General features: G+C 44.4%; 1 protein-coding gene across 1 annotated transcript in view; it reads left to right on the forward strand.

The window, feature by feature from the left end:
* Nucleotides 1-658: 658 nt before the first annotated feature.
* Nucleotides 659-25966, forward strand: part of LOC308038104 (vasoactive intestinal polypeptide receptor) — a gene marked incomplete at its 3' end in the record, with an annotated part of 117581 nt that continues 92273 nt past the window's right edge. Inside the window, exon 1 of the mRNA XM_080340383.1 lies at nt 659-847. Coding sequence (XP_080196509.1) covers nt 779-847 — 69 coding nt within the window. The 5' untranslated portion in view covers nt 659-778. The remainder of the gene's footprint in view (nt 848-25966) is intronic.

The following is a 25966-nucleotide window of genomic DNA, read 5'->3' on the forward strand; positions in this document are numbered from 1 at the left end:
AAGGAAAGGAAAGGAAAGGAAAGGAAAGGAAAGGAAAGGAAAGGAAAGGAAAGGAAAGGAAAGGAAAGGAAAGGAAAGGAAAGGAAAGGAAAGGAAAGGAAAGGAAAGGAAAGGAAAGGAAAGGAAAGGAGAGAGAAAGAGGGAAAGAAAGAGAGAGAAAGAGGGAAAGAAAGAGAGAGAAAGAGAGAAAGAAAGAGAGCAAGAGAGCAAAGGAGGGAGGGAGGGAGGAAGGAAGGAAGGAACGATAGAAAAAAAAGGAATGAAAAATGAAAAGGGAAAAAAAGGGGGGAAGGAAAAGGGAAAGAAGAGAGAAAGGGGGGAAAGGAAAGGGGAAAATAGGGAAAAAGGGAGGAGAAAAAAAAACACAAAAAAAGGAGGAAGAGGCAAAAGAAGGAAAAATGAATAAGGGTTAAAATAAGAAAGGGTAGAAGGTATGGGCGGAGAAAATAGGGACAAAAAAAAAAAAAAAAAAAAAGAGAGAAGAAAGGGGAGAAGGAGCCGGACCGACGGGACACCCGGGGCAGCGCAGGCACCTGGGGCGGGGGGCGGGCGGGAGGCGGTGCCGGGCCCGCCCCGCGCAGGAGGCGGCCGGGGGCGGTGGCGGGGCCGGCCCGGCGGAGCGGAGCTAAGCGAGGGGCAGCGCGGAGCTGGTCGCCGGTGTCGCCTCCCTCCTCTTTAATCCCTCCCTGGATGCGCTCAGGCCGGGGCCGGGAGCGGAGCGCTGCGCTGGGCGCGGGAGCCGGCGGAGCGGGGTGTCCCCTGCGGCGGGGCGGGCGGAATGGAGTGCGGGGTGCTGGGCGTTGCGGTGCGGATGCTGCTGCTGCTGCTGGGCTGCCTCCTGTCCGCGGTGAGTGCTCCCGCTGGGGCTGAGCCCCGCTCCGCGCTACCGAGCCTTCCTCCGCGGGGGCGGCTCTGCCCCGCTGCTCCCGACGCGCGGGGTTCAGCGGTTTAGCTCCGGTTTAAGCCTCGGGCAAACTTTGGGTAACTTTGAAAGTGGTGTTGGTTTGAGGCAGGTGTATCTTTGTTAGGTTTCCTTTCCCCTCCCTGGTAACCTAGAAAACAGCAGTCAATTCTCTTTTTGTTCAAGGTATGCTTTTTCCCTTCGAGAATGAGAGCTAGAGGAATTTACTTAGTGTTTTCTTTCAGGGCTGGCTCTTGGTTTCGTTGTCATTCAGGTTTGCGAGGCTGGCTTTCAGTTTGCTTGGGGTTTCTGGGCGAGAGCTCGATCGTTTCGTGCAAAGCACAAGGGGCAAGGGGTATAAACTGGAACACAGGAGATTCCATTTAAATTTGAGAAGAAACTTCTTCCCGGTGAGGGTGGCAGAGCCTGGCCCAGGCTGCCCAGGGAGGTTGTGGAGTCTCCTTCTCTGCAGACATTCAAATCCACCTGGACACCTTCCTGTGTAACCTCATCTGGGTGTTCCTGCTCCATGGGGGGATTGCACTGGATGAGCTTTCCAGGTCCCTTCCAACCCCTGACATTCTGCGGTTCTGTGAAAACTGGGTATAACGGGCTGGAATTTCCCAGAGGCGACTCAGCGGCAGGGCAGGGGGCTCTGGGCTGGGACCTTCCACCCCATGAACAATGAGAAGTTCAGCAAAGTGCTGCTTTCTGACACTGAAACCTCACGTGGATGCACTGTTCGAGATGCTGGGAGCAAAGGATGTGCTTTCTGGCTGCTGTGTCCCCTTTCTGCTTAGAATTTCCATGCTTGCAGGTCCCTAATTGGGGCAGTGCTGTTGCCTCCCCCGACACAGATGGCTCGTAGCAAAGTGTAGAATTAGCAAACGGGGTTGTTTCTCCTGCCGCTGTGTGTGCACACACACGTGCATGCTAAAGCTAATTTTCTGTGCAGACTCAGGGTTCTGCACATTTCCCTGAAGCTTTGTGATTGTAGCTTGTTTCTTTACACCGTATGATTTCTTGTTGAGACCATTCATTTTGATTCAGCAGACTGGGATGGGAGACCGGGTGCTGGCTGTGGCTGAGCTTTCTTTCCTCTTAATCCTAATCTTCTCCCACACTTGTTTTCTCTCTTTGGAAGGTGAGGTTGCCTCACCAGCATCCTGTTGGGCTGGGTGAGGTTGCCCACAGTTGTGCCATTGGTTGCAAGTTGCTTCTGTTTGCTCTGCTTGGCTGGTCTACAGGGGTTCACGTGAAGCTGCTCTGATCCCCAGCAAACAGACCAACCGAGAGAGTGGAAGCTAACCTCGATTTGGCACCGCATCACCTATCTCTCCTTTCTCTCCCCTTGTCCCTTAAGGAATTAGACAAATGGACTCATTTAATTTTTCTTTGGCTGTCGCCATGAGCCACCCAGCCATCTGCATCACCAAAGATTTTGTTTGAGGAAGAAGAGGCTGGGAAAATGGATTGAAATATTAAAAAAGAAACAGACCAGACAATTAGTTCCTGGAATTAGACAGACTTTTCTTCAGGGAAGCTCCAAAATAGCTCATGTCCAGGGCTGGAGCTGGGCAAAAGAGAAGGGGGCAGTGTTCCCATCAGCTACTGGAGCTGCTCCAGCTGTTGCTTCCATTGAAGCCCATGGCAAACATCCCATTTCTTTAAATGTTGTTGGCATGAAGGAGTCCTTTGGGGCCATATCTAGGTTAAGTCACATACCCTACTGAAGTTCAACATGCACATGGTGACAGGATCAAACCCTTTTGATGGTGCTCTTGGGTTGATCGTTGCTATCAATGAGCACAAACCCCTGAAGCTCTGGGACAAGGGCACAGCTGAGGTGTAATCCTGCACCGCTTCCTTTTCAACCTTTTTGTTATTTTCTTGTTTCATAAACTGTCTCATTTCCTTGCCCTTGGTTTAGTGGAACTGTTGCAAGATGACTAATGCTGAAGAGACTCAATGCTAGAGAAAATCCCTGTTGTTTTTGTTTCTTAGTTTAAACCTGAGATTCGGTGCTCGTTTTAAAAGCAAAGGTAACTCTGCAATTCTAACAGCCTGGCTCTGGGACCTACAAAGGCTCTGCAGAGCTGGGTTTTTTTAATATTTTATTGTGATAATTTTTATTGGTATGGCCTTGGAAAAACTCTGAACGAAAGCAATTGGCTGATCGAGGAATTCAGTGCTGTAAAACTATTGCAGCCATGTAGTTTATAATTGCTGTTATAAACTTTCACCTCAGCCTCTCGTGATCTACAAATGTGAAAAAATAGGAAACTGGGCAAATCCCATTGTCCAGTTCTGGGCCCCTCAGTTCCAGCAGGACAGGGAACTGCTGGAGAGAGTCCAGCGCAGCCACCAAGATGCTGAAGGGAGTGGAGCATCTCCCGTGTGAGGAAAGGCTGAGGGAGCTGGGGCTCTGGAGCTGGACAAGAGGACACTGAGGGGTGACTCATTCATGGGGATCAATATGGAAAGGGGGAGTGTCAGGAGGATGGAGCCAGGCTCTTCTGGGTGACAACCAATGATAGGACAAGAGGTAATGGGTTCAAACTGGAACACAAGAGGTTCCACTTAAATTTGAGAAGAAACTTCTTCTCAGTGAGGGTGGCAGAGCCTGGCCCAGGCTGCCCAGGGAGGTTGTGGAGTCTCCTTCTCTGCAGACATTCCAACCCGCCTGGACACCTTCCTGTGTAACCTCATCTGGGTGTTCCTGCTCCATGGGGGGATTGCACTGGATGAGCTTTCCAGGTCCCTTCCAACCCCTGACATTCTGGGGTTCTGTGTGATTCTGTGATTTGCTGTAGACCATGCTCACCAGAGATTTGCCTCCTGCAACTGTTCAGCTTTTAATATTTTGGAAAAAAGTGCTTAAGTTTGGGGGAGGGGAGGACGGACATGGTGTAAATCCAGAATAATCCCTGTTACGTTCTAGGGGCTGGTTTAAATTTTAGGGGTGTATTTAAGGTAATCTGTCCTGGAGAGCTCTAAGTTGGACTGGTCTTTTTCTTTTTCAGTGTGTGTCTAGTAAATGAGAAGTGGATAATTGGAGCAGTTGGTGGATTCCACATTCCTTCAGACTGCAAGCTTGGTGAATTAAGCCAAATCTATCCAGCTGGTGTAATTTGTGCTTTTCTTGAGAGTTTTATTCTGCTCCAGCCATGAAGTAGACATGACAGAATGGAGTAAAATCTCAGATGTGGTATTTTAGCAGCCAGAGTGTGAATGCTAGAATCAGGACCATTGTGAAAAATCAATAAAATTTAAGCTCACAGGATAATCACTTCAGCTGTATCTGCATCTCTTTCATTCTGTCATTGACTGAGAAGTTAGACATACACATTTAAACCAAAATATTCAATATTTTTGGCAAAGAGGCAAGATACTCACTAGAATCCTTTAGCCAGATTCCCGCATCCAGCACAGAGATCCTTTAGCAGTGACAACACGTGTTTAACAAAGGCCTTGCCACAAAACCTCAGTGTATTACTGGGTGCATGACTTATTAAATTTATACATGTGTAAATGCATGACTGACTTTATTTAGAGCCATCCAGGAGAACCAGTTGCCCAACCCTGTATCTGGGTAGCTCAGAAACTCTCGTTGCCTCTCTATAAAGTTGAAAGTTTTCAGCAGTACGTGTATTTTAGGAGCTCTTATTTAGGGCATAAGAAGGCAAAAGAGTAAAACAGGCAAAATGCAGCATCTGAGGAAAAATACCCTACGTGGGATATCTAAGGCTCTTTCCAACAGTGTGTTACTCAAACATGTCAGCAGGGGATTCGCACCATAATTATCACACCATCCCCACAGCCAAGAGGTCGGTCTCCGTCAATAAAACTGTAGAACCCGACAGGAGGGAAATCATAATGTATCGTAACAAGAGATGAGGCCACCAGGGTGATTTTTAAAGAGAGGGAAAGTTACCAAATATTCAGCATCAGGAGGCAGATGGGACCATGGACAGGGAAAGCCACCTGGCTTGTGAATTTGGGTGTGTATGTGTCTGTCGTTTTATTTTCCCCCTTTTTACAGTGCTTTAAAAATACTCTGGTTCAAACTCCTTCCTGTTTTAATATCAGCAGTGCTGTGACAGCCAGAAGGCTGCACCAGATAAAAATGCAAAGTAGGATGTGCTGGGTCTTTTTTGCTAAGTCTGTCCAGAGCTGACTTGTGAGACTGCTGTTATATTTCTTTTTTTCATCGTTTCATAGTGGCATGACCTTGCTGAGTGGTATTTGTCTCTTCTCACTTGAGGTCAGGGTAGCTGGTGGATGCAAAGCAGGGAGGTGCTCTGCACATCGTGAAAATGGGCAACTGGGGCATGAGTAAGTGGTGGGAGCAGTGTCATGAATGGTGTTTCAGATCTCCCAAGGTACCAATTGCAAGACTGCATTGGAAATGGCAAACATAGAGTGTTTCTATTATTTTTCATGGAAAAAAAAAACAGAAGGATAGCTTTTTCCCTCTTTTTCCCTTTACTAGATGGTCTCCAGCAGAAACAACTGGAAAGACTGGTATCTCATGGAAATCCAGCTTTCACTTGCCACGTCATATGCTGACTTATGCTGAACATGAGCCAGCGTGTGCCCAGGTGGCCAGAAAGGCCACCAGCATCCTGGCTTGTGTCAGGAATAGCGTAGCCAGCAGGACTAGAGAAGCAATTGTGCCACTGTACTCGGAGCTGGTGAGGCCCCATCTTCAATCCTGGAGTCGATTTTGGACCCCTCATCACAAGAAAGACATTGAGGTGCTGAAGAGGGTGCAGAGGAGTTGACGAAGCTGGTGAGGGTCTGGAGCACAAGTGTGATGGGAGTGGCTGAGGGACAGGGTGGGTTCAGACTGGAGAACAGGAGTTGAGGGCAGACCTTCTGATCTCTGAGCTGCCTGAAGGGAGGTTGGAGCATGGAGGAGGTTGGTCTTTTCTCCCAAGGAACAAGTGATAGGACAAGAGGAAATGGCCTCAAGTTACACCAGGGGAGGTTTAGGTTGGACACTAGGAAAAAATTCTTCAAGGAAAGGGCTGTCGGGCACTGGAACAGGCTGCCCAGGGCAGTGGTGGAGTCACCATCCCTGGAAGGGTTGAAAAGATATTTAGACAAGGTTCTTAGGGACATAGGCTAGTGCTAGAGCTGGGTTATGGTTGGATTTGATGATCCTAAGGGTCTCTTCCAGCTGAAATGATTCTATCGTTCTATGACTTAGTCTGGTAGAACTGGGAAGTTACCTGGTATATGGACTAGCATGTAGACACAAATATTTATTGTAGATGGAGAAGAGATAGAAGAGGGGCAGGAAGGATAACTCCCTTTTCAGCATTGCGTCCCATTTATTGGCAGTCTCAGGAAGGGCACCAGACACTGTTGCGGGTCAATGAGGCCCAAGAGGAGATGATTTTTTTTAAGTCAGATCTGAGTGCACTTGGAGGAAATTTGTCACACTCTGCATGGCATTTCTGGCTCAAGTTCAGGAAAGAAGTCAAATTATCTGTGTGAAATAAAAACTGTTAAGTTTTAATGAAGAGCAGGTCTTTGCTTGGTTTAATGAGCACAGTAGGTTTTGTTCTGCCCTCAGACCAAGTTAGCACAAGTGTGGCGGTGTCATTTCACTGCTGCAAATGGCATCACTGCTGCATCATGCTGGCTCAGTGGAAATGGAAATGTGGTTTTCCAATGCCCGGGAATGGCTGTGTGATTATGTATAGCTTCATTCTCTGGTCTCATCAACTAGCTTTCTTCCATATTTGAAAGAAGAGGAAGATCTTTCATAAGAACCAGAATCTGGGAAATGCAACCAAGACAAACCCTCAGTAATGGGCCAAAACCAGAAACAAACTGGGTCAGAGATGCCTGGAGACACCAGAGCAGGAGTGGGCTGGAGTTCTGGCTGAGCAGGTGGGATGGAGAACATGGACAGACAGACAGGCAAGCAGGTCAGATTCATAGAATGATAGAATAGTTTTGGTTGGAAGGGACCTTCAAAGGTCATCTTGTCCAACTTCTGCCATGAGCAGGGACATCTTCACCAGCTCAGGTTGCTCAGAGCCCCATCCAGCCTGGCCTGGGATGTCTCCAGGGATGGTTCATCCACCACCTCTCTGCCCAACCTGGGCCAGGGTTTCACCACCCTCAGTGTCAAAAATTTCTTTCTCATGCCTGACTTGAATCTCCCCTCTTTTAGTTTAAAACTGTCACCCCTTGTCCCACCATAAGAGACCCTTGTAAACACTCTGTCCCCATCTTTCTTACAGGACCATTTTGAGTATGGAAAGGCCACAATAATCCCCTCATGAGACCTGTCTGTGCTGTGGCACTGGTTTGTCCTCCTGCCCCATGCAGCTGGGCAGAGTTTCCCTCAATCAGTGCCGAGCATTTACAGCTTCACTGCTCCCTCCCTTCCACGCTCTCAGATGTTTTCCAGAAGTCACGAGCTCTTACAGCCTTCATTTGGATGGGAACCCAGCCAAGAGGGGAGATGACTTTGCCTCTGAAAATGAGATACCAGAGGACTGTCGTGGAAGAAGAATCAGCCTCTCCATTTCGAGGTGTGAGAGGGGCAGGGACATGATTCCAGCCATTAGCCTGGACTTCATCCAGAGCTACCGCCATAGCAGGGAGGTCCTGGGGAAGGCTGTTCACCAGCTGAGCTGTCTTCTTGTCACCATTCCCTTTTGGAGCAGCTTACAGCTTGCTTGGCTTCATGCCTGACCACCAAGGATTTCTCTGGGATGATTCATTTGTCCGGGCATGAGCTTCACCTTTCACATTGCAAGACCCATAACACAGACAGAGTTCATTCATTAGTACTTAAAAAGTGCCTTGGGGAAGGCTTGAGAAGTTGGGCTCCCTAATTGCTGGATGCTCCTTGCATCGTTATACAGCCCTTTATTTATTGAATGGGGTGACACCACACTTCTTCAGAACTGGGTGTTTAGGCAACGTGAAGGCTTCTAGAGCTATAAATAAAAGTGCAAAGTTTCCTTCTTAATAAGGATGTTGTTAACAGAGTACCAAGACTTTCTGTCCTAAAACTTCAGCTTTATTAGAAGCAGCTACTGGCTATTAGCTCTGCTACAAATCACTTCTAAACTGCTTAACCTCATGCATAAACCCTAATGAGGGAAGAGCTATAATAGCGAGAGCACTTATGTTTAATAATTGCCAATCTGCACAAATACAAATAGCCAATGTGTACATGACTTGACCTGCTGGAAGCAAGCAGGTAAGGTTAAGAGGCTGAAGCAGGTGCAATATTTCTTTGCAGTTACGGTCCTTGCCTCCGATATTCTTTCCCCCACTCATCCATCAGTCATGCGGATGCAAGGCAGATGTGGTACCCTGGTGACATCAGAACTCAGTTCACTAATTTTTTAGATGGTTGGTTTACGAAGTGAATTTAGAGACTTTTTGTGCTCAAGGATATGTGTTGTGGGTTGCTTAATGCTGCAAAACACACATTAGTGCTGCTTTACTGGCGGGTTGTTGTGCCAGATTTTATCTACAGCACTAACTTTTATATATATTTATATATGTATATAACATTTTCAGGACTTACAGACTTATTTTAGCTTCTGAACTCTACATGGATTTTAGAGACACTGATGTACTTTACATCAACAAAGTCACTTTTCCAGTCATCTGAAAGTCTTTGTTAACCATCTTAAATTCCTTTATTAGTCACATTAGGTAGATTTCTCACCCCCAGAGCAGTCACTAACCATTCATTTCACTGTTTGAACTGCTGGGAGATGGAGACTTAAACTTCTGTCGTTTGCATTTAAATTCAAGTGTTAGAACTGAATTGGGCTTATTTTCTAATTCAGAACCAAATTGCGATTGTTTTCTGATGCATTTCACTAAAAGGTCAGACAACAGACTTGGTGATGCTGTTTTGATAAGCTCTTCTGGATGTCATGGCCTTGGCTTCGTTGATTTGAATTGATTTAAAGTTGAGAATGGACCAAATGAATTGAATATGGAGCCCCCAACTCTCCGTTTGCTGAACCACCATCCCCATAATCCCCGTCTTGCTTTTGCAGTGTGCTCAGGGATGTTCCCGTTCCTGACAGACAGATGTGAAGCGGAGTATGAGCTCCACATTTCTTTAATCTTCATCCCTGTGAAATTGCATTTCATCAAGAGGGAAGGAAGAAAACAAATCTATTTAAATACAATTCTTGCCTGGAGGGGGAAATATCGATACTTTATGTCTCCTCTGTAAAGCTGAAATCTATTTGTTGTCTTTTAAAAATATGTTTCTTCGGTGCTCCAACCTTGATTCTGTGTTTAACAGATGCTTTGGTTAATACCTGGTGATCTGTAACATCACAACCAGCATCTGAGCACCGAGAATCTCCAGGGCCCTTATAAATGTCATTGTCTATCCCAGCTAATCAATCTGTGAGCTCCCTTGCAAGTGACCTCAGGATGGGATTCACCTGGTAGATTAGGGCACCTACGTTTTGGCATTTCTATGTGTCTACATGTGAACCAGATGGTCTGAGATCCCACTGTGGTCAGCAGTATCATCAGGTTCAGTTTGGGTGCTCCCTCTCAGGTCCATTTGAGATGCAAGAGAACGTCCCGTTGTCCCACATCATCCCTTTCTGGAGAGCAAAGCCCTTGTAGATGCTGGGTTATCTGCCAGCCCCATGTGGATGCTGTAAACACAGAAAATAGATTATCTCAAATGTCACCGCATGCCTCAGTTATCCACCTTTTTGGACCTTCATTGACATTGCAGTTGTGGTTCAATCCTCAGGTAGACACGTCCGTCTAAAGATATTAAGCTAGAAGCTGAATCCCTCCCCAGGTTTCTCTTGTGTTGTATAAGATTGAAAACCTGCTCACACTGAGCTTTTCCCTGCAACTGGCTTTCTTTATTCCTGAAAAGCGGCTTTTATTTCATCTTTCCTAAGTGGCCAGACTGACACAGTTCAAACTTTAGGGAGAACATCTCTTTGGAAGGCCAAAAGCAAACAGAATTAAATACACTGAACGTGATGCCCGCTCCACCCCCTAAAAAAGACATCTGTAACAACACTGTTGCAAGAAGATGACAAACTGCTCCAACACTGACACTCAGCATTTTTATGCTTGGAAACAGCCAGAATCCAAATCCTGCTGGAGATTATACCTCTTCCACCTTTATTTTGCTGTAGCCAAATTAAACTCATATTTTAAGTGAATGTAAGGGTTATTTTTTATAGCTGATTTCCCATTACAGATCCCTGGCTATTTGTCAGGGGAGGGATGAACCCCTTTAGAAAGTTCAGCCCATTTGTGGCTATGTGGGATGTGTGTACTCATAGTACAATAGAAACATTTTGGTTGGGAGAGACCCTCAGGATCATCGAGTCCAACCGTAACCCAACTCTAGCACTAAGCCATGTTCCTAAGAACCTCATCTAAACACCTCCAGGGATGGTGACTTTTTTGTGTGGTGGTGTTTTCTTCATTTTTTTTCTTTTTGTTGGTGGTTGTTTTGTTTGGGGTTGGGTTTGTTTTGTTTTGATTTGTTTTGTTTTGATTTGTTTTGTTTTGTTTTGTGGTTGTGTGTTTGTTTCTTTGTTTAGTCACCTTTCACAGCCCCGAGGAGTTTGCTGAGCAGAGATTAAACCCCAGTGCCCTGGCAGTTGTCCTTTCTTGCAGAGGGAGGGAGGAAATGAGATCCTCCCCAGGACCATTCAGCATCAGTCGAAGGAAAACTGCTCAGCTGAGGAACCGTGGTGGTCGCACGTGTCCTGGTGCTAAAGCCACTTCATCCTCTTTGCCATCACTGGTTGGGCTCAATCCTGAGCTGTGCCCAGGATTTCTTGGCTGTTTTTTCCCTTGTCATTCCGGACCGGGAGTTTGGGATGGTTCAGCAAGGAATGCAAAGGGACGTGGCTGTGATCTTCCCCTTGCTGAGTCTTGCCATGTGCTGGTGGCTGCATGATGGATGATGGAGCCTTGTGCTGGCTGAACACCACTTTGGGACTCTCTCCCTGGGGAGGTCATAGAATCACAGAATAGTTTGGGTTGTAAAGAACCTTCAAAGCTCATCCAGTGCCCCCCCTGCCATGAGCAGGGACATCTTCACCAGCTCAGATTGCTCAGAGCCCCGTCCAGCCTGGCCTGGGATGTCTCCAGGGATGGTTCATCCACCACCTCTCTGCCCAACCTGGGCCAGTGTTTTAGCACCCTTGTAAAGAATTCCTTTCTCATGTCCAGCCCGAATCTCCCCTTTTTTAGTTTAAAACCATCACCCCTTGTCCTATCACAACAGGTCCAGGGGTTTTCAGTTGTTTTGGGGTTATTTCAGAGCAAGGTGCAAGTGCAAAAGAGAAAACACTGAAACAAGACACTTGTTTCCTGCAAAGCCTGTATCCATTATTTGGTTATTTTTCTCTTTCACCCTGGTTCTTAAGCATAATTAGGCTTTTCCAGTTTTTTTTTTTCAGAATAGAACCACGTTTTCTTTTTGCTTGACATACTCGAAGGCAGAGAAAAAAAGCTGCTGCTGAGACAGTTCCCAGCCTCACAGGGCACCGAAAGGAGGCCAAACGCTATGTGAAGAATTACTAACGTGCTCAAGTGTCGACTGCTGGGCTGCTTCCATTTTTTTGGGAGAATGACATTAAACACGGCTGCAGAGCCGTGTGGGTCTCAGCTATGCCGTGCACTTAATTCCAGCCCTGCGATGATTCCTCTCAAAGAATTTTCCCACCCCTTCTGTTTCGCTCCGATTGTACAATTCCCTTTTTGCACAATTTCTCTGTGCAAAGCTCTTTTCACCCTCCGGAGTTGTTGCTTTGCAGCTGGGGCACGGGCAGTGGTTTTGAGCGCAGGAATTCCTGCTCTTCCATCCTCTCCACTAAATTTCTTTTTGCAGCACCTTTTTTGGCAAAATGAACCTTTGTTCCTCCTCGCCCCACTCTCTCCTCCCTCCCCCTACACGTTGTAGCAAACAGTATGTCAAGGGCTTATCTTCAGGCTGTTTGTGTACAGTGCAGATGAAGCAAGGTTTGTTAAGAGAAATAACAGCTTATATTGGAACAACTGAAATACATATATACATATATATATATATTTTAGGTAATTTTAGGTAATAAAAACGAATACTTTCAGACATGGCAATACTTCCTCAGGTCCAAAAGGGAAACAAAGCTAAGTAGCTCTGGGTTTAGCCTGCAGGTGTTTGTCAGTGGGACAGTTTGAAAGAAAATTGTACTAGTTGGAGTGAATGGCTCGTTGTGAAACTGTCACTGCCACCCTTCTGTGTTATGGACCTACAACGTACCTCAGAAAACCAAGCCCGCAAATTAATTCGTGGTTTTACTGGGCATTAAAAACCCAGGACTCAGTAGAGATGTAGGTTTTTATGACGTGCTGCAGTTCTCCTCACATCTCGCCACCTGCTCGTTCCCTGCTGTCATAGAGGTGATAACTCTTGCCCACCTCTGCGGTCCTACAAGGGCTGAAGATCCCACCAGCTCCTTCCTAAGTGATTCATCTGCTCTGCAGGTGCTAATTACTCTTTTTTCTCTGTAATTAATTAGCTTGACTGAACTCAGAAGAATGATTTTAGATCTATGTTTGTCCTATAGTTTCCTGAATGTGTTTCAGAGTTAAAGAGCTTCAAAGCTCTTTTTTTTTCCTCTTCTAGTCAGTCTAATTAAAAAAAAGTCCCGTTATATCAGCAGTCAATCATGGCTATAATAGCACTTAATAAAACCATGATGTGAGCTGTTGCTTTTAGAGATGCATTCATCTTGGTACCTAGTTCTTTTGGAGACTAGGTGGATGTCTGGAAGCAGCTGAAGTTGTGTTGGAAATGCATAATCTACGCTATAGTTAAATTTACACACTGTAAGGAAGAGACTCATAATGTTGGCGTGTGTGTTTATGCCTTCCAGCTTGGATGCTGTTTTCATTTGGATCTTACAAGCTTGAGAATGTAAGGCAGGAACAACCTTTCTGTCTCCTTGAAGTCTCTCTCAACATAGGGCTCCTCTTGTATTCACACAGTTATTTGCCTTCAACTTCTTAAAGCTCACTTATTTGTGGTGCTCCTTTGACTGTGAAGTTGTTCCCAGGACCAAACAGCTGGTGGTTAAACTGTGTCAGCCAAGCCCTGATGATTTTCTAGATGGAAAGGAAATTTAAATCTGGAGCTTACTGCCTTCGTCTACTTGACCTGAGCCTCAGAAATGTCTGAAGGGACCAGTAAGCATCTGGAAATATTTTTAAATCTAACTATAAAGCGGAAGCTTTGGTTGCCTGTTCACATTTTTTTGCTACATATAGTCATTACAGGGAGTTAAAGCCAGGATTTATTGAAAAGACACCTTTTAAAGTACTAAATTCAGTTGTGGAAGAATAATTAAGTAAAAGGCTGAGTAAAGGTGGTGGTTTTCTAAAGGAAAGACACCTAATGTGCTCAATAGCTCTGTATCTACTCTCTGGGGAAAGAGATACATAAGGGAAGAGTCCAAGCAGCTGTTGCAAGCTGTGATGGAAACCTCAGGGACCAGCCAGGACCTGTGATCCCAGCACTGAATTGGCCTGGGGACACAGTGAGGACTGGGATGAGGTTATAGTACCATATGGAAGGGCAGGTGGGAGCAATGGTTGAGAGAAACATGAGGGCAGCAGTCACAAACTCCAACTGCAAAGGGGTTAGGAGCTGCAACCCTTGAGCAGATCAATTATGGAATCATAGAATCATTTTGGTTGGACGAGACCCTCAAGATCATCAAGTCCAACAGTTAACACTGGCACTAACTCCTGTCCCTAAGAACCTCATATACAATTGTAGAACAGTCCTACAATTATGTTGAATCTCTTGATCACTGGGTCTGCTGATCCCACTTGGATCACCGCTGTCTAGAAGCATCCCAGAGCTGTAGGGACAGCCTGTGTTGGGAACTCTGAGCATCCTGGGTGCAGTTGTCTCTCTCTCCCCTACTGCCTTTTTCCAGCACATTTTTTTTTCTCTGCATATCGCTTTAACAATGCAGTTTTCTTCCTGTTTCTCTCTGCTGCAGATCTGACAGGACTTGTTATTGAACAACTGAAATCATCATCATCATCAAACAGCAACTGTGCCTTTGATTTGGGCTTGCTTTCTTTACCGCTACGGGACTGCTGAAAAGTCAAGTCCCTGCTTCTAGAAGGGGTATTAAAATGCTTGGCAGGTTGATGCCTCTGTACTTTGTAATTATTTCCTCTCTGCCAGTTCACCACTCAAGCTTCCTGGGCTGTCAGCTCTGGAAACTGGTATTAAATATATATTGTGGCCCTGGGAGGAGAGCCCAGCCACAGTACAATGCACCTAAAAATAGATGCTTATTTCCCTTGCAGAGGAGCCTGGGTAGAAGTGCAGGCAAGGAACAGCGTCCACTGGGGTAACCATGAGTAGAAGACGAACCCATAAATTGAGCTGCAGCTGGAGAAGAGCAACAGTTCAGGACAAGGATGAAGCTGAGAAGCTCTTAGTTCAGTTCCAAGCTCCATACATGAACTTGCACGGTCTTGCAGCTGAATGCCTAAAACCCAGTATGAAAATTAGAAAAACAGACTTCCTTTGCTTGCCCTTTGCTTATTTCTTTCACTTTTGTCTGCCTACATTGTAAAAACCTTGTAGTTAGTGCTTGACTAGATTAGCCTTGCAAATCAATGTCACGGGGATGATGCGGTTACCCCCTACATATGCTCTCGTGATAACATCAGGGAATAGAAGCATCTCTTTAACTAGAGGGCTAGTGCTGGCACAGGAGTATTTCTAGGCTTGATGGGATTGAATTTGGCTGGATGTGGGAAGGCTTGTAGCCATGAGAGGAGAGAGATGTGAGAACAACCTGCCAAGAGCAGCACTCAATCCAGAAAGCCAGCTTCTCTTGTGATAGAGGTTGGCTCATTTCTGAAAGGGATGTGTTGTCTGTCACAGGGACTGCCTAAGAAGGAGCCTTCCTGTGGGATGTGTTACTTAACTACTGGGCAAGGAGAGCAATTGGTGTGATACTGTTCACAGTGCAGTGCTGGCCGTCCTGCTTAAGGAAAAACTTAGCAAGGGAAAAACACCTTTAGCATGAGCAAGGTGTTATTTCAGTATGGGTCTTCCTGTCAGTGCAGGAACAGGAGGTTGGCCATGCTTGGAGACACATCCGTGTTTGGCTTTGAGACTGGTGAGAGTGGGAGATGGACACAAATCATCTTGGAAAGCTAGTGTTTTGTTGAAAGGTGGGCAGGATGTCTCTGGAGGTTCATAAAGTGCCCTCAGCATTGCAGCTTTTCCAGTTGTCCAGTGGGAAAATCCCACTGATGGGGCCTTTCTTGGTAATCATAGAATCATAGCATCATTTTGGTTGTAAGAGACCCTTAAGATCATTGAGTCCAACAATTAACCCAACCCTGACACTAACCCATGTCCCTAAGAACCTCATCTACATGTCTTTTAACCCCTTCCAGGGATGGTGACTCCACCACTATCCTGAGCACCCTGTTCCAATGTCCGACAGCCCTTTCCATGAAGAAATGTTTCCAATCTTCCCTTTGGTCTCTTTTATTTTTTTTGGAGGTATGTGTGAGTGCATTTGCACACACTGAAGGACATGTTCATTTTGCAGGACACTCAAAACCAACTGGAGAACTTTAAATGTGACGTGTGACGGGGTCATTGCTCTCTCTGACCATCACCTCTTGTTTTGAGGGATCCATCCACAGTGGACTCAGGCTTTTCTGTGCCAGCCAACAGTGTCATCATTCAGTCATGGGGGTCATGGCTGTGAAAAGAAATAAGTGTTTTGTTAGGGAACAGAGGCAGGGAAAGGTTTTCATCAGGATGACCCTGACCATGTGCTCAGCATTCAGCCCATGTTTGGGTTGATTGTCCCAACACTGTGTTTCACAGAGAATACGTGGTCTGTCTCTTGTAAATTTGTTTTCTTTTTCAGAGGAGAGGGAGAAAGGGATTAATATTTTTGATTGCTTTCATATGAGCAATAGAGATTCTCTCCCACATCCTTCACAACATACTAAAATAGCAACAGAAGTTTAAAATAATTGTTTCTCCAACTGCACGTACACAGGGACATGAGGTGCTTACAAGGAGTAAGGAACTGAAGGAGGGGGAGATAAGCTTAAAATTGATACTGTACACCAACAGTGAGGTGTACAGTGTGGAAACCATTATATTTCTGCCCAGTTCACACAGTTAGTGGCTGCAGGTGACCTCTGAGTGTGGGATGCCTTGTTACTGGAAAATATGATGAGACCACATCTGGAATATTGTGTCCAGTTGTGGCCCCTCAGTTCCAGCAGGACAGGGAACTGCTGGAGAGAGTCCAGCGCAGCCACCAAGATGCTGAAGGGAGTGGAGCATCTCCCGTGTGAGGAAAGGCTGAGGGAGCTGGGGCTCTGGAGCTGGACAAGAGGACACTGAGGGGTCACCTCAGTAATGTTTACAGATATATAAAGGGTGAGTGTCAGGAGGATGGAGCCAGGCTCTTCTGGGTGACAACCAATGATAGGACAAGGGGTAATGGGTTCAAACTGGAACAGAAGAGGTTCCACTTAAATTTGAGAAGAAACTTCTTCCTGGTGAGGGTGGCAGAGCCTGGCCCAGGCTGCCCAGGGAGGTTGTGGAGTCTCCTTCTCTGCAGACATTCCAACCCGCCTGAACACCTTCCTGTGTAACCTCATCTGGGTGTTCCTGCTCCATGGGGGGATTGCACTGGATGAGCTTTCCAGGTCCCTTCCAGCCCCTGACATTCTGGGATTCTGAGGGCCAAGATAGAAAGAACCTTGACTGATTTCTTCACATTAGAGCTTGCTGACTATTTATCTTCCAAATGTATTTTCCTTAACAAAACCCTAAACTTTTACATGAGGAATATTTTCGGGAAGGTGGAGTTTTTTGCTTGTAAAATTGCGGCGCGTGAGAGCGATGTTTATCCGTGGAGATTTTAATTCTTGATTAACGGGGGAGAAAAAACAGAATAGTTTTTCTGTTTGTTTGTTTGTTTTCTTCCCATCAAGAAACTGGAAAAATTCACAAGTTTTAAGTTATTTTTCTTGACAGAAAAATGAATGAAGAAAAGCCCCTGCTTTTTATGAATTGTTTTTAAACTTCCTTTTTCAGACTAGGAATGGCCAGAATGTGCCACATCTATAAATGATGGCACAGCCATTTCTGGAAAGGAGGGAAAAGGCACTTTCCTGATTTGAAGGTTGTAAGACCCTCAGAGAAGGGGTAATGACCTGTATTTTAGATCACAGATCAAATACTATTAGTGGAAGAGTTTCAGTTTTGAAAGCTGTTCAGTCACAACTACCTTGTTTCCTGGAAAACAAGATCTACCCCAAAAATAAGCCTTAGCATGTTTTTTCAGGATTTTTGAGGACGCTCAAAATATAAGCCCTACTCCAAAAATAAGCCCTAGTTACAGTTCATTAAAAAAAAAAAAAAAGTCAATTTAAATAATGTCCAGGCAGCTATACATGTAAAAAAGTAATAAGTTTTGGAGCAAAAATTAGTATAAAACCCTACCTTATTTTTGGGGAAACAGGGTATTAGTTTGAAACATATTCAGTCTTAGAGTCCAGGGATCTCTAACTCACTTCAACAGCAGCAGATTTATTTGGGGAAGAGTATTTCCAGGCCTGGAAATGTAATATTGCTTGAAGTCTTAAGTTTAAGGTATTTGAGAACCAAAGAAGTCCTGACCAGTGAGATAAAGGTGGGGTATATCAGGGATAGCACCAAGTTAAGTTTTCCTGCAAATTTGTGGCATTTTGATGGTGTGACTGAAAGCTGCACATCTGGGTGTCAGGAGGGAGAGGGCAGGAGGAGCTGCAAGGGTAAAACTGCATTTTCTTTGTTGTGTGGGAGACATCTGGAGATCAATGTGTCTGTTCCTTGGTTTGTCTGGGAGGTGGTTATTTCAGCCTCTGCAATCCAGCACCTTGTGCCTGGTATGGTTTTGCTGGAGCTAAAATAGAGCAACTTTCCCAATTGAAGTAGTATCTGATCTCCTTTCTGTCTGTAAGGAAAATGCCACTGAGTTCCCGTGACAGTGCGATTCTGATGAAAAGTCCCACAGGATCATTGCAAACAACATGGGTTCAAGACCTCAGTTCTAGCATCTGCCTCAACATCCCTTTCCCGAGCAGGAGCTGGCACTGGAAACAGAAAGATAAAAGCACACAGGCACTCAGTCACATCGTCATTCAGCCCTAGGAATTTAACTAATAGTTGTGCTTGGGAAAATCCTACCCTGCAGTTACCGTCCTCAGCCGGAATAAATCAGCTTAGCTTCGCTGACGTTAACATTGCTGTGCCGTCTGAGGACCTGACTGTGAGTTTAATGCTCATGGAAATTGCTACAGGAGCAACCCTGGAGAGCTGAAACCCAAATGCAGTGCAGGTAACAGCAGTCCTGCCCGTGGCCCAGGGGCTGTGGGATGTGAGATGTTCCTCAAGGAACACCTCGAGGCAGGTGGGTGGCACAGCTTGTGTGACCCATGCTTGTCCATATCATGAGCTGTGAATTTTGTTGTCAACGTATGGAGCAGCAAAATAAGAATATTCTGGTGACAAACCTAGATGGTAGCGCTTGGGGAAGAAAGAGATCCTTAACCATCTGTGCTGGTTTGACTGAAAATGGCCAAGCTAAACATCCCAACCGAACTCCCCCAGCTCAATAGCAAGAGCAAGCAAGAGAAAGCAGAAGAGCAGCACCCAGCAGAAGGCCCTGACTCCTTATATACGAAGCATGACGCTGATGGGATGGAATACTCTTATTGATCAGTGTAGATGTCAGTCAAGCTCTGCCCCATCTCTGTGGGCAGAGCGCTCAGAATGTCCTTGGCTCCCAGACCAGAGCAATTAAAAACGTTAGCTCTGTGCTGGGGTGTTGTCTGCTTGTTCTCAAACTAAGTCCAAATAGCAAGCATGCTAGCTATGAAAAATAAAGGTTTCTAACTGCACAAAGAAAAGTAACCCATTTTCAGTCAAACCAGCACACCATCGGAGTTACTGATGGGATATATCTGCTGGGAATGGGGTCAGATGTACCATTTCAGCCTTTGGCTTGAGGGCACTTTTGAGGCAGCAAGAAAACTTTCCGTTGCCTATGAAGATCAATAACAGCACAGCCAAGGAGTTGCAGTTAAATCTATAGGGTTTCTTTGCTTCCATAGGGAATTTCCAGGGGACATAAAATTAAAACAAGAGTGACCTCCAGCAGGTTCAGCCAGAGAGAGCAAGCTTTTGTACATACCTTTTGATATTGACTCTATACGTCCTGTATGACTTTTTCTGATCTCTACATAGGGTGAGGAGAGCTCATATGGGGTGGTCTCCAAAGGGTTACGTGTGGCTTTGCTGGTTGAGTTTGCTGCACAGCCTGGCTGGAGAATGGGGAACAGAACGCCAGTGGTTTCCACGTTTCTTTTGTAATCAGTTAAGTGTTCTCACTCTGATAAGCAAAGTATGATTTTAATTAAAAAGCCATTCCGTCTGGATTTAATTTTTATGCCATCGAAGAGGCAAATTACTGTCAATGTAAAAAGAAAAAAAAATATAATATAATATAATATAATATAATATAATATAATATAATATAATATAATATACAATATATATATTAAAAATATAATAGTCTTCTAATTCCAAGGAGTTTTAATCCGCTGTGGCCTGGACCCCAGGTCAGGGCTAATTTCCCTACTCTTTGGAAGTATAGCAGTTTTCTTTTTCACACATCCCCTTGGCAGAAGTACCAGTGAGATATCCCTGCTTTGACTCCACATATTTTGAAGTTAAGGAGTTAAGTTAATTTTACCATCCCAGGGGGCTGCTGCCCTCCGGGAGCCAACCTTGACCTTTGTTGCCTTTTGTACGAGGGTTTTTCAGAGAAGAGCTGTATGTTTCGATGTACTCTTATGCTGATGAAAGCACTTACATCTATCTTCTGTCCCTTTCATATGCTGCATTTAATTTTATGCAACAAAGACTGGAGCTGGGCTAAATCTAGGGGACCTTTAGCCATATTTGGTAAAAATAGGCATACACCTAGGAGAAAATAATGTTATTCTATTCATTTACATTGTTTGGCCTTATCTGTCATGCTGTTTAGCCGTGGCATGTGGTGCTGTTGTCAAATAACTCCGGTAACAGCTGCCTGATAACAACTTGTATCAGTGAGCTTATGCATGACACATATATTTCCCAAGGGCTGATGTACAAGAAGAACAGCTGGACTAGAAATGCAGCAAGGTGATAGTAATAAACTCCACCCAAAACTCTCAAAGGTCTCATGGATTTATTTTTTTAAGTGGCTTTTTGCCCACATCAGGAAAGCTGTGGATGAAGAGCTTCCCCTCCTCACTTGTAAAGTACATCAGTTACAAGTGACAGTAAATGCAACTATGATTGTTGAAATAATAGGCTTTATATTAAAATATATGCCTTGTAATAGGGTACTAAAATTGTATTTTAGACTTTGTTACTTCTTCTCTTCCCTCCCCCTATGCCACTGCCATGTCTTCTGTGTGATTCCCTTGATCCCGAGCATGGGAATTTAGGAATGAAATGAAGAGACAAAACTGCATTTTCACACTTTCTCTCAGAAATGCTCATAGATTGATAAACCTGTGAGGGATGTACAAGGTACAGCTGTATTCCGGTGCCAGTTTCGCTGTGATTTAAAAGCATTGCAGCTTTGCGCTATGTCAAAGTGCCATAAATATTTGTCTACAAATAGCAGCGCTCGGTAATGTGTGCAGGGCTCGGAATGGGATGTTGTGGGCAGGAAGCAACCCCTTGAGGCAGGAAACCCAGTTGAGGGAAGTTGATGGCACGAATCAGATGATAGTGAACACAGTTTTTCATTGCAGTGGGCAGGCATGGGCTGCTGAACAGAATATCCTCATTTTTCACTTGTCTAGTGGGTAGGCTGTGGTGCTGGGAAGAACTTCTTAAGGACTTCTGTCCTCAAACACGATGCCTGTTGGCAATAGCCTGTATTACCTATCTCTGCCATGGCTTGTACCACTGAGATGCATTTTCATCTCTGCCCACAGATGAGCCTCAGGGGAAAAAAAGGTTTAAACTCTTCATGAGAAGAATAAAGCAATTGGGTTGTGAGATCCCAGTGCTGCGGATGTGTTCTGGGTCCGTGTTTCCAGATTAACACTCAGATGTGTCTGATAAGCCACATACAGCACAACCCTCCTTTATATGGATGGGGCATCTAAGATGGCAAGTGGGTTGAAGGGCTGTCCCATGGCATGTCTGCAGTCACAGGAATGGCACAGTCTATTTGCCTTTGTTAGGTGAAGTACATCCAAATAGTTCATAACTGGCAGATGCACCCAGAGTCTTCTTGGCTCAATATTGCAAACCCAGAACTGATGGCGTGGTTCTTCTTGCTTTAAAGACTAGAAGATAGCAAAGAAAAGTAAGAATTGTGCCTCTTCTCTGAAACAGCAGGACAGCTCCTTCATTTAGGATGGATTTCTTTCTCCTGTAAACAAGAACAGAGGAAGATGTTATGCAAAGGACAACTAGACCCCCAGCATCCTTCATCTGTTAGTAAGAAGTGGATGTAGACTCTCCTTTTGTGCTGTAAAGATATCCTCAAGGTGGGATTGGTTTGCAGATAAAGGCGTCTGACTCCAGTCACTTCATTATGGTCACTGGAGCTTTGAGGTTTGATTTTGTTGCCCAAGGATAAGGCTTTGCAGATAATTTGGGGCCTTTCAGATAATTTATGACACCCAGGTGCCTCTGCAGAGGACACAGGTCTCTCAATCGCCCTTTCTTGTACCAACCAGCCCATGTCCTGTCCCAGCTCTGCTTGGGTATTTCACATAGGACTGTGCAGTAAAGTTCAGATGAAAGAATTCTGCCTTGAGTTGTGATATGTCTGTGTTGATTCATGCGTGTACAGAGACCAGCTCAACATCACCGGTCTGCACTGGTGAAATAATAATATCGAGTAGTCGCTCTGGGGAACTCCAAAAGCTAAAGAAGCCAAACAAGCAGCAAAAATCATGAAATAATTCTGAAAAGGTTGGTTTTCTCATTTATTGGTCTCCTGGATTAGAGAAATTTGGTATTACGATGAGCAGAAGCCTGATGCTGCCTCTTCTCCTTTGGCTGGGATGCACTAACCATACCAAGACAAAGGGAAAATACTGCAAGTTTCCTGATGAAACCTTGGAGATTGGCAGTACCCAGAGGCTCCAGCAGTATCAATATGACTTTGCTTTGTCTGTTCTTCACTACATAGATATTTAGACCTTGACCAAGCTTTTTCCAACAAAAAAGCATCAATCAAACAGGAGTGCCCCTAAAGTGGAGTTTGTAAGGACTTCTGTGCAGCATTTCCTCCTCTTGTAATTCAGAACATTATTGAAATGCCATTATTTCAATGTCTTTTTTTTTTTTTTTTTTCCCCAAATTACAGCAGCAAGAGCAAGTGGGCTTCCATGATTAGAAACCAGCAGCTATTTGAGAAAAACCAAGTAGAAAGTAACATCTCAGTGCTCAGGCCAAGGTCTGACATCAGAAGCCCCAGCAGACTGTGCAGTTGTAGCTATATTAAGATTAGAGTAATCCCTGGCAGGAAGTGTAGGTTATTTTATTTGGCTAGTTATTGAAAGCAACTGATTTTCACTGGTTAACTCCAAGAAGTTGTGTCCAACAACCTGCTTCTGATTAAACATATCTCGTACTTCGTTAGACTCTTCAGGAGCTGAGATGGACAAGATGACACTTATCTCCCCTTTATTGCTCTATTAATCTAGTTACTCTGGAGAGAGTTATGAATTTTTATAGGTTTCCACTTTGCATCCCATTGTGCCTTGTGGATTAAATTGTCTTTGAAGACATTCAAGACCTTATTGAGTTTGCTTAACCTAAGTGTCTACTGAGATAACCTTCTAGTGAGGGCATCCAGGTCTTGCTCCAGAAAGATGTGGAACTCCTCTAAGTGCTTTTGTTTCCTTTCCACACCCTCCCTTGGTCTTTATTGCCTCTTAAATTGCCCAGCGTTAGTGTCACAGCACAGGTCTTCCCAATACTATGTAGAAAAGGAGTATTATCTTGTTCTTCCATGCTATTCAGTTCATACAGCAAACAGCTGTGTTAGCCTTTTCTCAGCAGCATGTACTGGGAGTTCACACTAAATTATTTACCTCTTTTAATCCCCAAATCCTCCACCACATTACTTCTTTGCCTGAATTCCATATGCCATACTGGAGGTCTGTGCTGAATCTGTTTTTTCTTGAGTGCAACTTTTGCATTTGTCTGTGTTCAAATAGACCTTCTCAGCCAGCTATTGTAAGTGCTCTTAGGTGCAAAGTTATCCAGGCCTCCTGATTTTAAATGTTTATCTCTTGTAGATGTTGTTTAACATCTGCCTTTGTTACTAATGGACTGGAAAAAGCTGCTTCATCATCATCAGAGACACGCATGTTGCCCTGCTGCTTTCTAAATGCAGATCAAAATCACACGTTGAACTTTCCTCTACTGGTCCCTACCATCTGTAATGTTTTGTTTGTTGTAACGCTTTTGTTTAAAACAAAAACAAAACCCAAAAAAAAAATAGGGCAACAAAACCCAGACTCAACAACCAACCAAAAAGAACAACCCTGAAAATGATAACTTCTCTAATTTTTACCAGCTGCAGGTTTTTCCTGGTGTCTTAAGGTTCCCATATAATGCTTCTAAACTTCATGGTGCATGATTTATGTTTCTTCAATTTTATTTCTCTTCTGTTCAGTAAATATTGCTGGGTTTGGGTTGTTGGTTTACTTATTTATTTTCACTTCCGATTCCCCCTTTTTATTCGTAGTTGAACTGAGATTACGTTTTACTCAAAGTTAATCATTTGGATTGGGAAACCATGCTTGGCTTGGTTTACTATCTTTTTGGCCACCAGACCTGTCCATCCAGAAGAACTGTGACCTGTGTTACAGCAACATGTGCAAATAGGACAACCAAGAGTGGGTGGTGAAGGAGGTACCTGATCATTGGGCTGGTGCTCAGCCATCAGAAGGAGAAGGTTGCGTGTCAGGTAGGACATATAGATCACAAGAGGAGCAAAGACAGGTTTTATTAAAGAACCATAATTTGGGGAACAGTGGGGAATTTTTAATAAGGAACCACATCATGCTGGAGTTGCATTCTGGACAATACAGGTCAGAAGTTGGAGGTGGGAAGAAGACAACACCATCTTAATGACATTGTTCTGAAAGCGTAGGCACATGTTCCCTGAAAAGGTATGAAGGATGAACAGAGTGCATAAGTGCAACAATCAATTTGCTACAATTGTTTACTCAAAAATCGACTTTTAATAAACATTATAACCAGTGCAGTGAAATTTCCCACAGTTCACAGAGCAGATCTGAGAGGGGAACTTCATTTGCTTCACAGCGAGATAATTTTAACATTGGTACAAACAATTTAAGTGCTGGTTTATTAACAGTTTTGTAGTTAGTACAAATAATAATAACCAGAGAAGAAAAATAAACGTGCTTTATATTAAACTAAGCTGTCAGTAAGTAGAATACATGGAAATGGGGATCTCCTGTTAGGTATCATTGTTTCTAGAGATATGTCTGTGTTTATAGAACATATTCCTACTCATGTGACTTGGATGGCGAGCTTAAAAACTTGGCTGGGTTTTGTCAGTTAATGTTTTCAAAAAATTCTTGGAATACGTTTGTTGTGTGTCCATGCTTGAATTGTTTCTGTGGTGAATGCCTTCTGTGGGAAACCTGTGGCTTCCAGGAGTTTGTAATGTGGCCAAGAAGTCTCTGCTCAGGATAAAACTCTGGAGGGAAGAGGCACTGGAATTTTTTATTTATTATTTTTATTTTTTAATGATGCACCTTAATTGCTTAAAGTTGCCTTTCAGTTTTGTGTTTATTTCCCCTAAGGCACTTTGTGTCTAGAAACTTTGACAGCAGCTTAAGTTATTGCAGAGTGATTTTTAACGGGGTTTTAAGTCTGCTTGTACAGTTTAATCTCTACATACATCCAGGGTTTCTTGAAGCTATGAGATTTATGTTCCTTGGATGGATACACTTGGCTGGACTTATTGTTAGAGAAACAGAAAGTACATATGGATGGCTTAAAAGGTGACATCTTATTTCCAGTTGCACCCTGAATTAATACCCTAACAAAACAGTGATGTTGGATGAGGATTGCAGGCAAAGAAAGACATTACACCGGTTGCTGTTAAAGTATCAGGCAAGACATCACTAACATGGCATCATAGAGTCATTTTGGTTGCAAAGGACCTTCAAGATCATCGAATCCAACCGTTAAACTAACACTATCACTAAACCATGTCACTAAGAACCTCATTTATGCATCTTTTAAACACTTTGAGGGATGGTGATGCCACCACTTCCCTGGGCAGCCTGTTCCAATGCCCAACAACCAAACACGTGATGTTGTGTCAGGCAAAAAGGTGAAGGAATATCATGAAGAATATCATATCAAGTGATAGAACAAGAGGAAATGGTCTGATGCTGTGCCAGGGGAGGTTTAGATTGGATATTAGGAAAAAATTCTTCACCAAAAGGGTTGTCGGGTGTTGGAACAGGCTGCCCAGGGAAATGGTGGAGTCACCATCCCTGGAGGTACTTGAAATGGGTTTAGACGAGGTTCTTAGGGGCATGGTTTAGTGCTACAGTTACATTATGGTTGGACTTGATGATCCCAAGAGTCTCTTCCAACCAAAATGATTCTGTGACTCTATTCTAGGAATCCTAAATGGGCACAGGCAGCTCAGCAGGAAGGAGGGAGCATGAAGACCTAAGGCGTCTCAGATGGAGTCAGATGCTTGGAGAAGCTATCAGTGATATGAGAAGAAGAACAAGCATTGCAGCTGTGTGAGCGTTGGCCAGAGCTAACACCCATCTGGCAAGCACCTGTGATTGAACATGGGGTGCAATGTCTTGGGGTGGTGGGTGCTCCATGGCTGCTCCAAGGAGATCTCACACGGCTTCACTCATGGCTCCCTAGATACCTGCACTGCTCCCATCGATGCTTAGTGGTGTTGA

The sequence above is a fragment of the Nesoenas mayeri genome (assembly GCF_963082525.1).
Source record: "Nesoenas mayeri genome assembly, chromosome: 2".
Lineage (NCBI taxonomy): Eukaryota > Metazoa > Chordata > Aves > Columbiformes > Columbidae > Nesoenas > Nesoenas mayeri.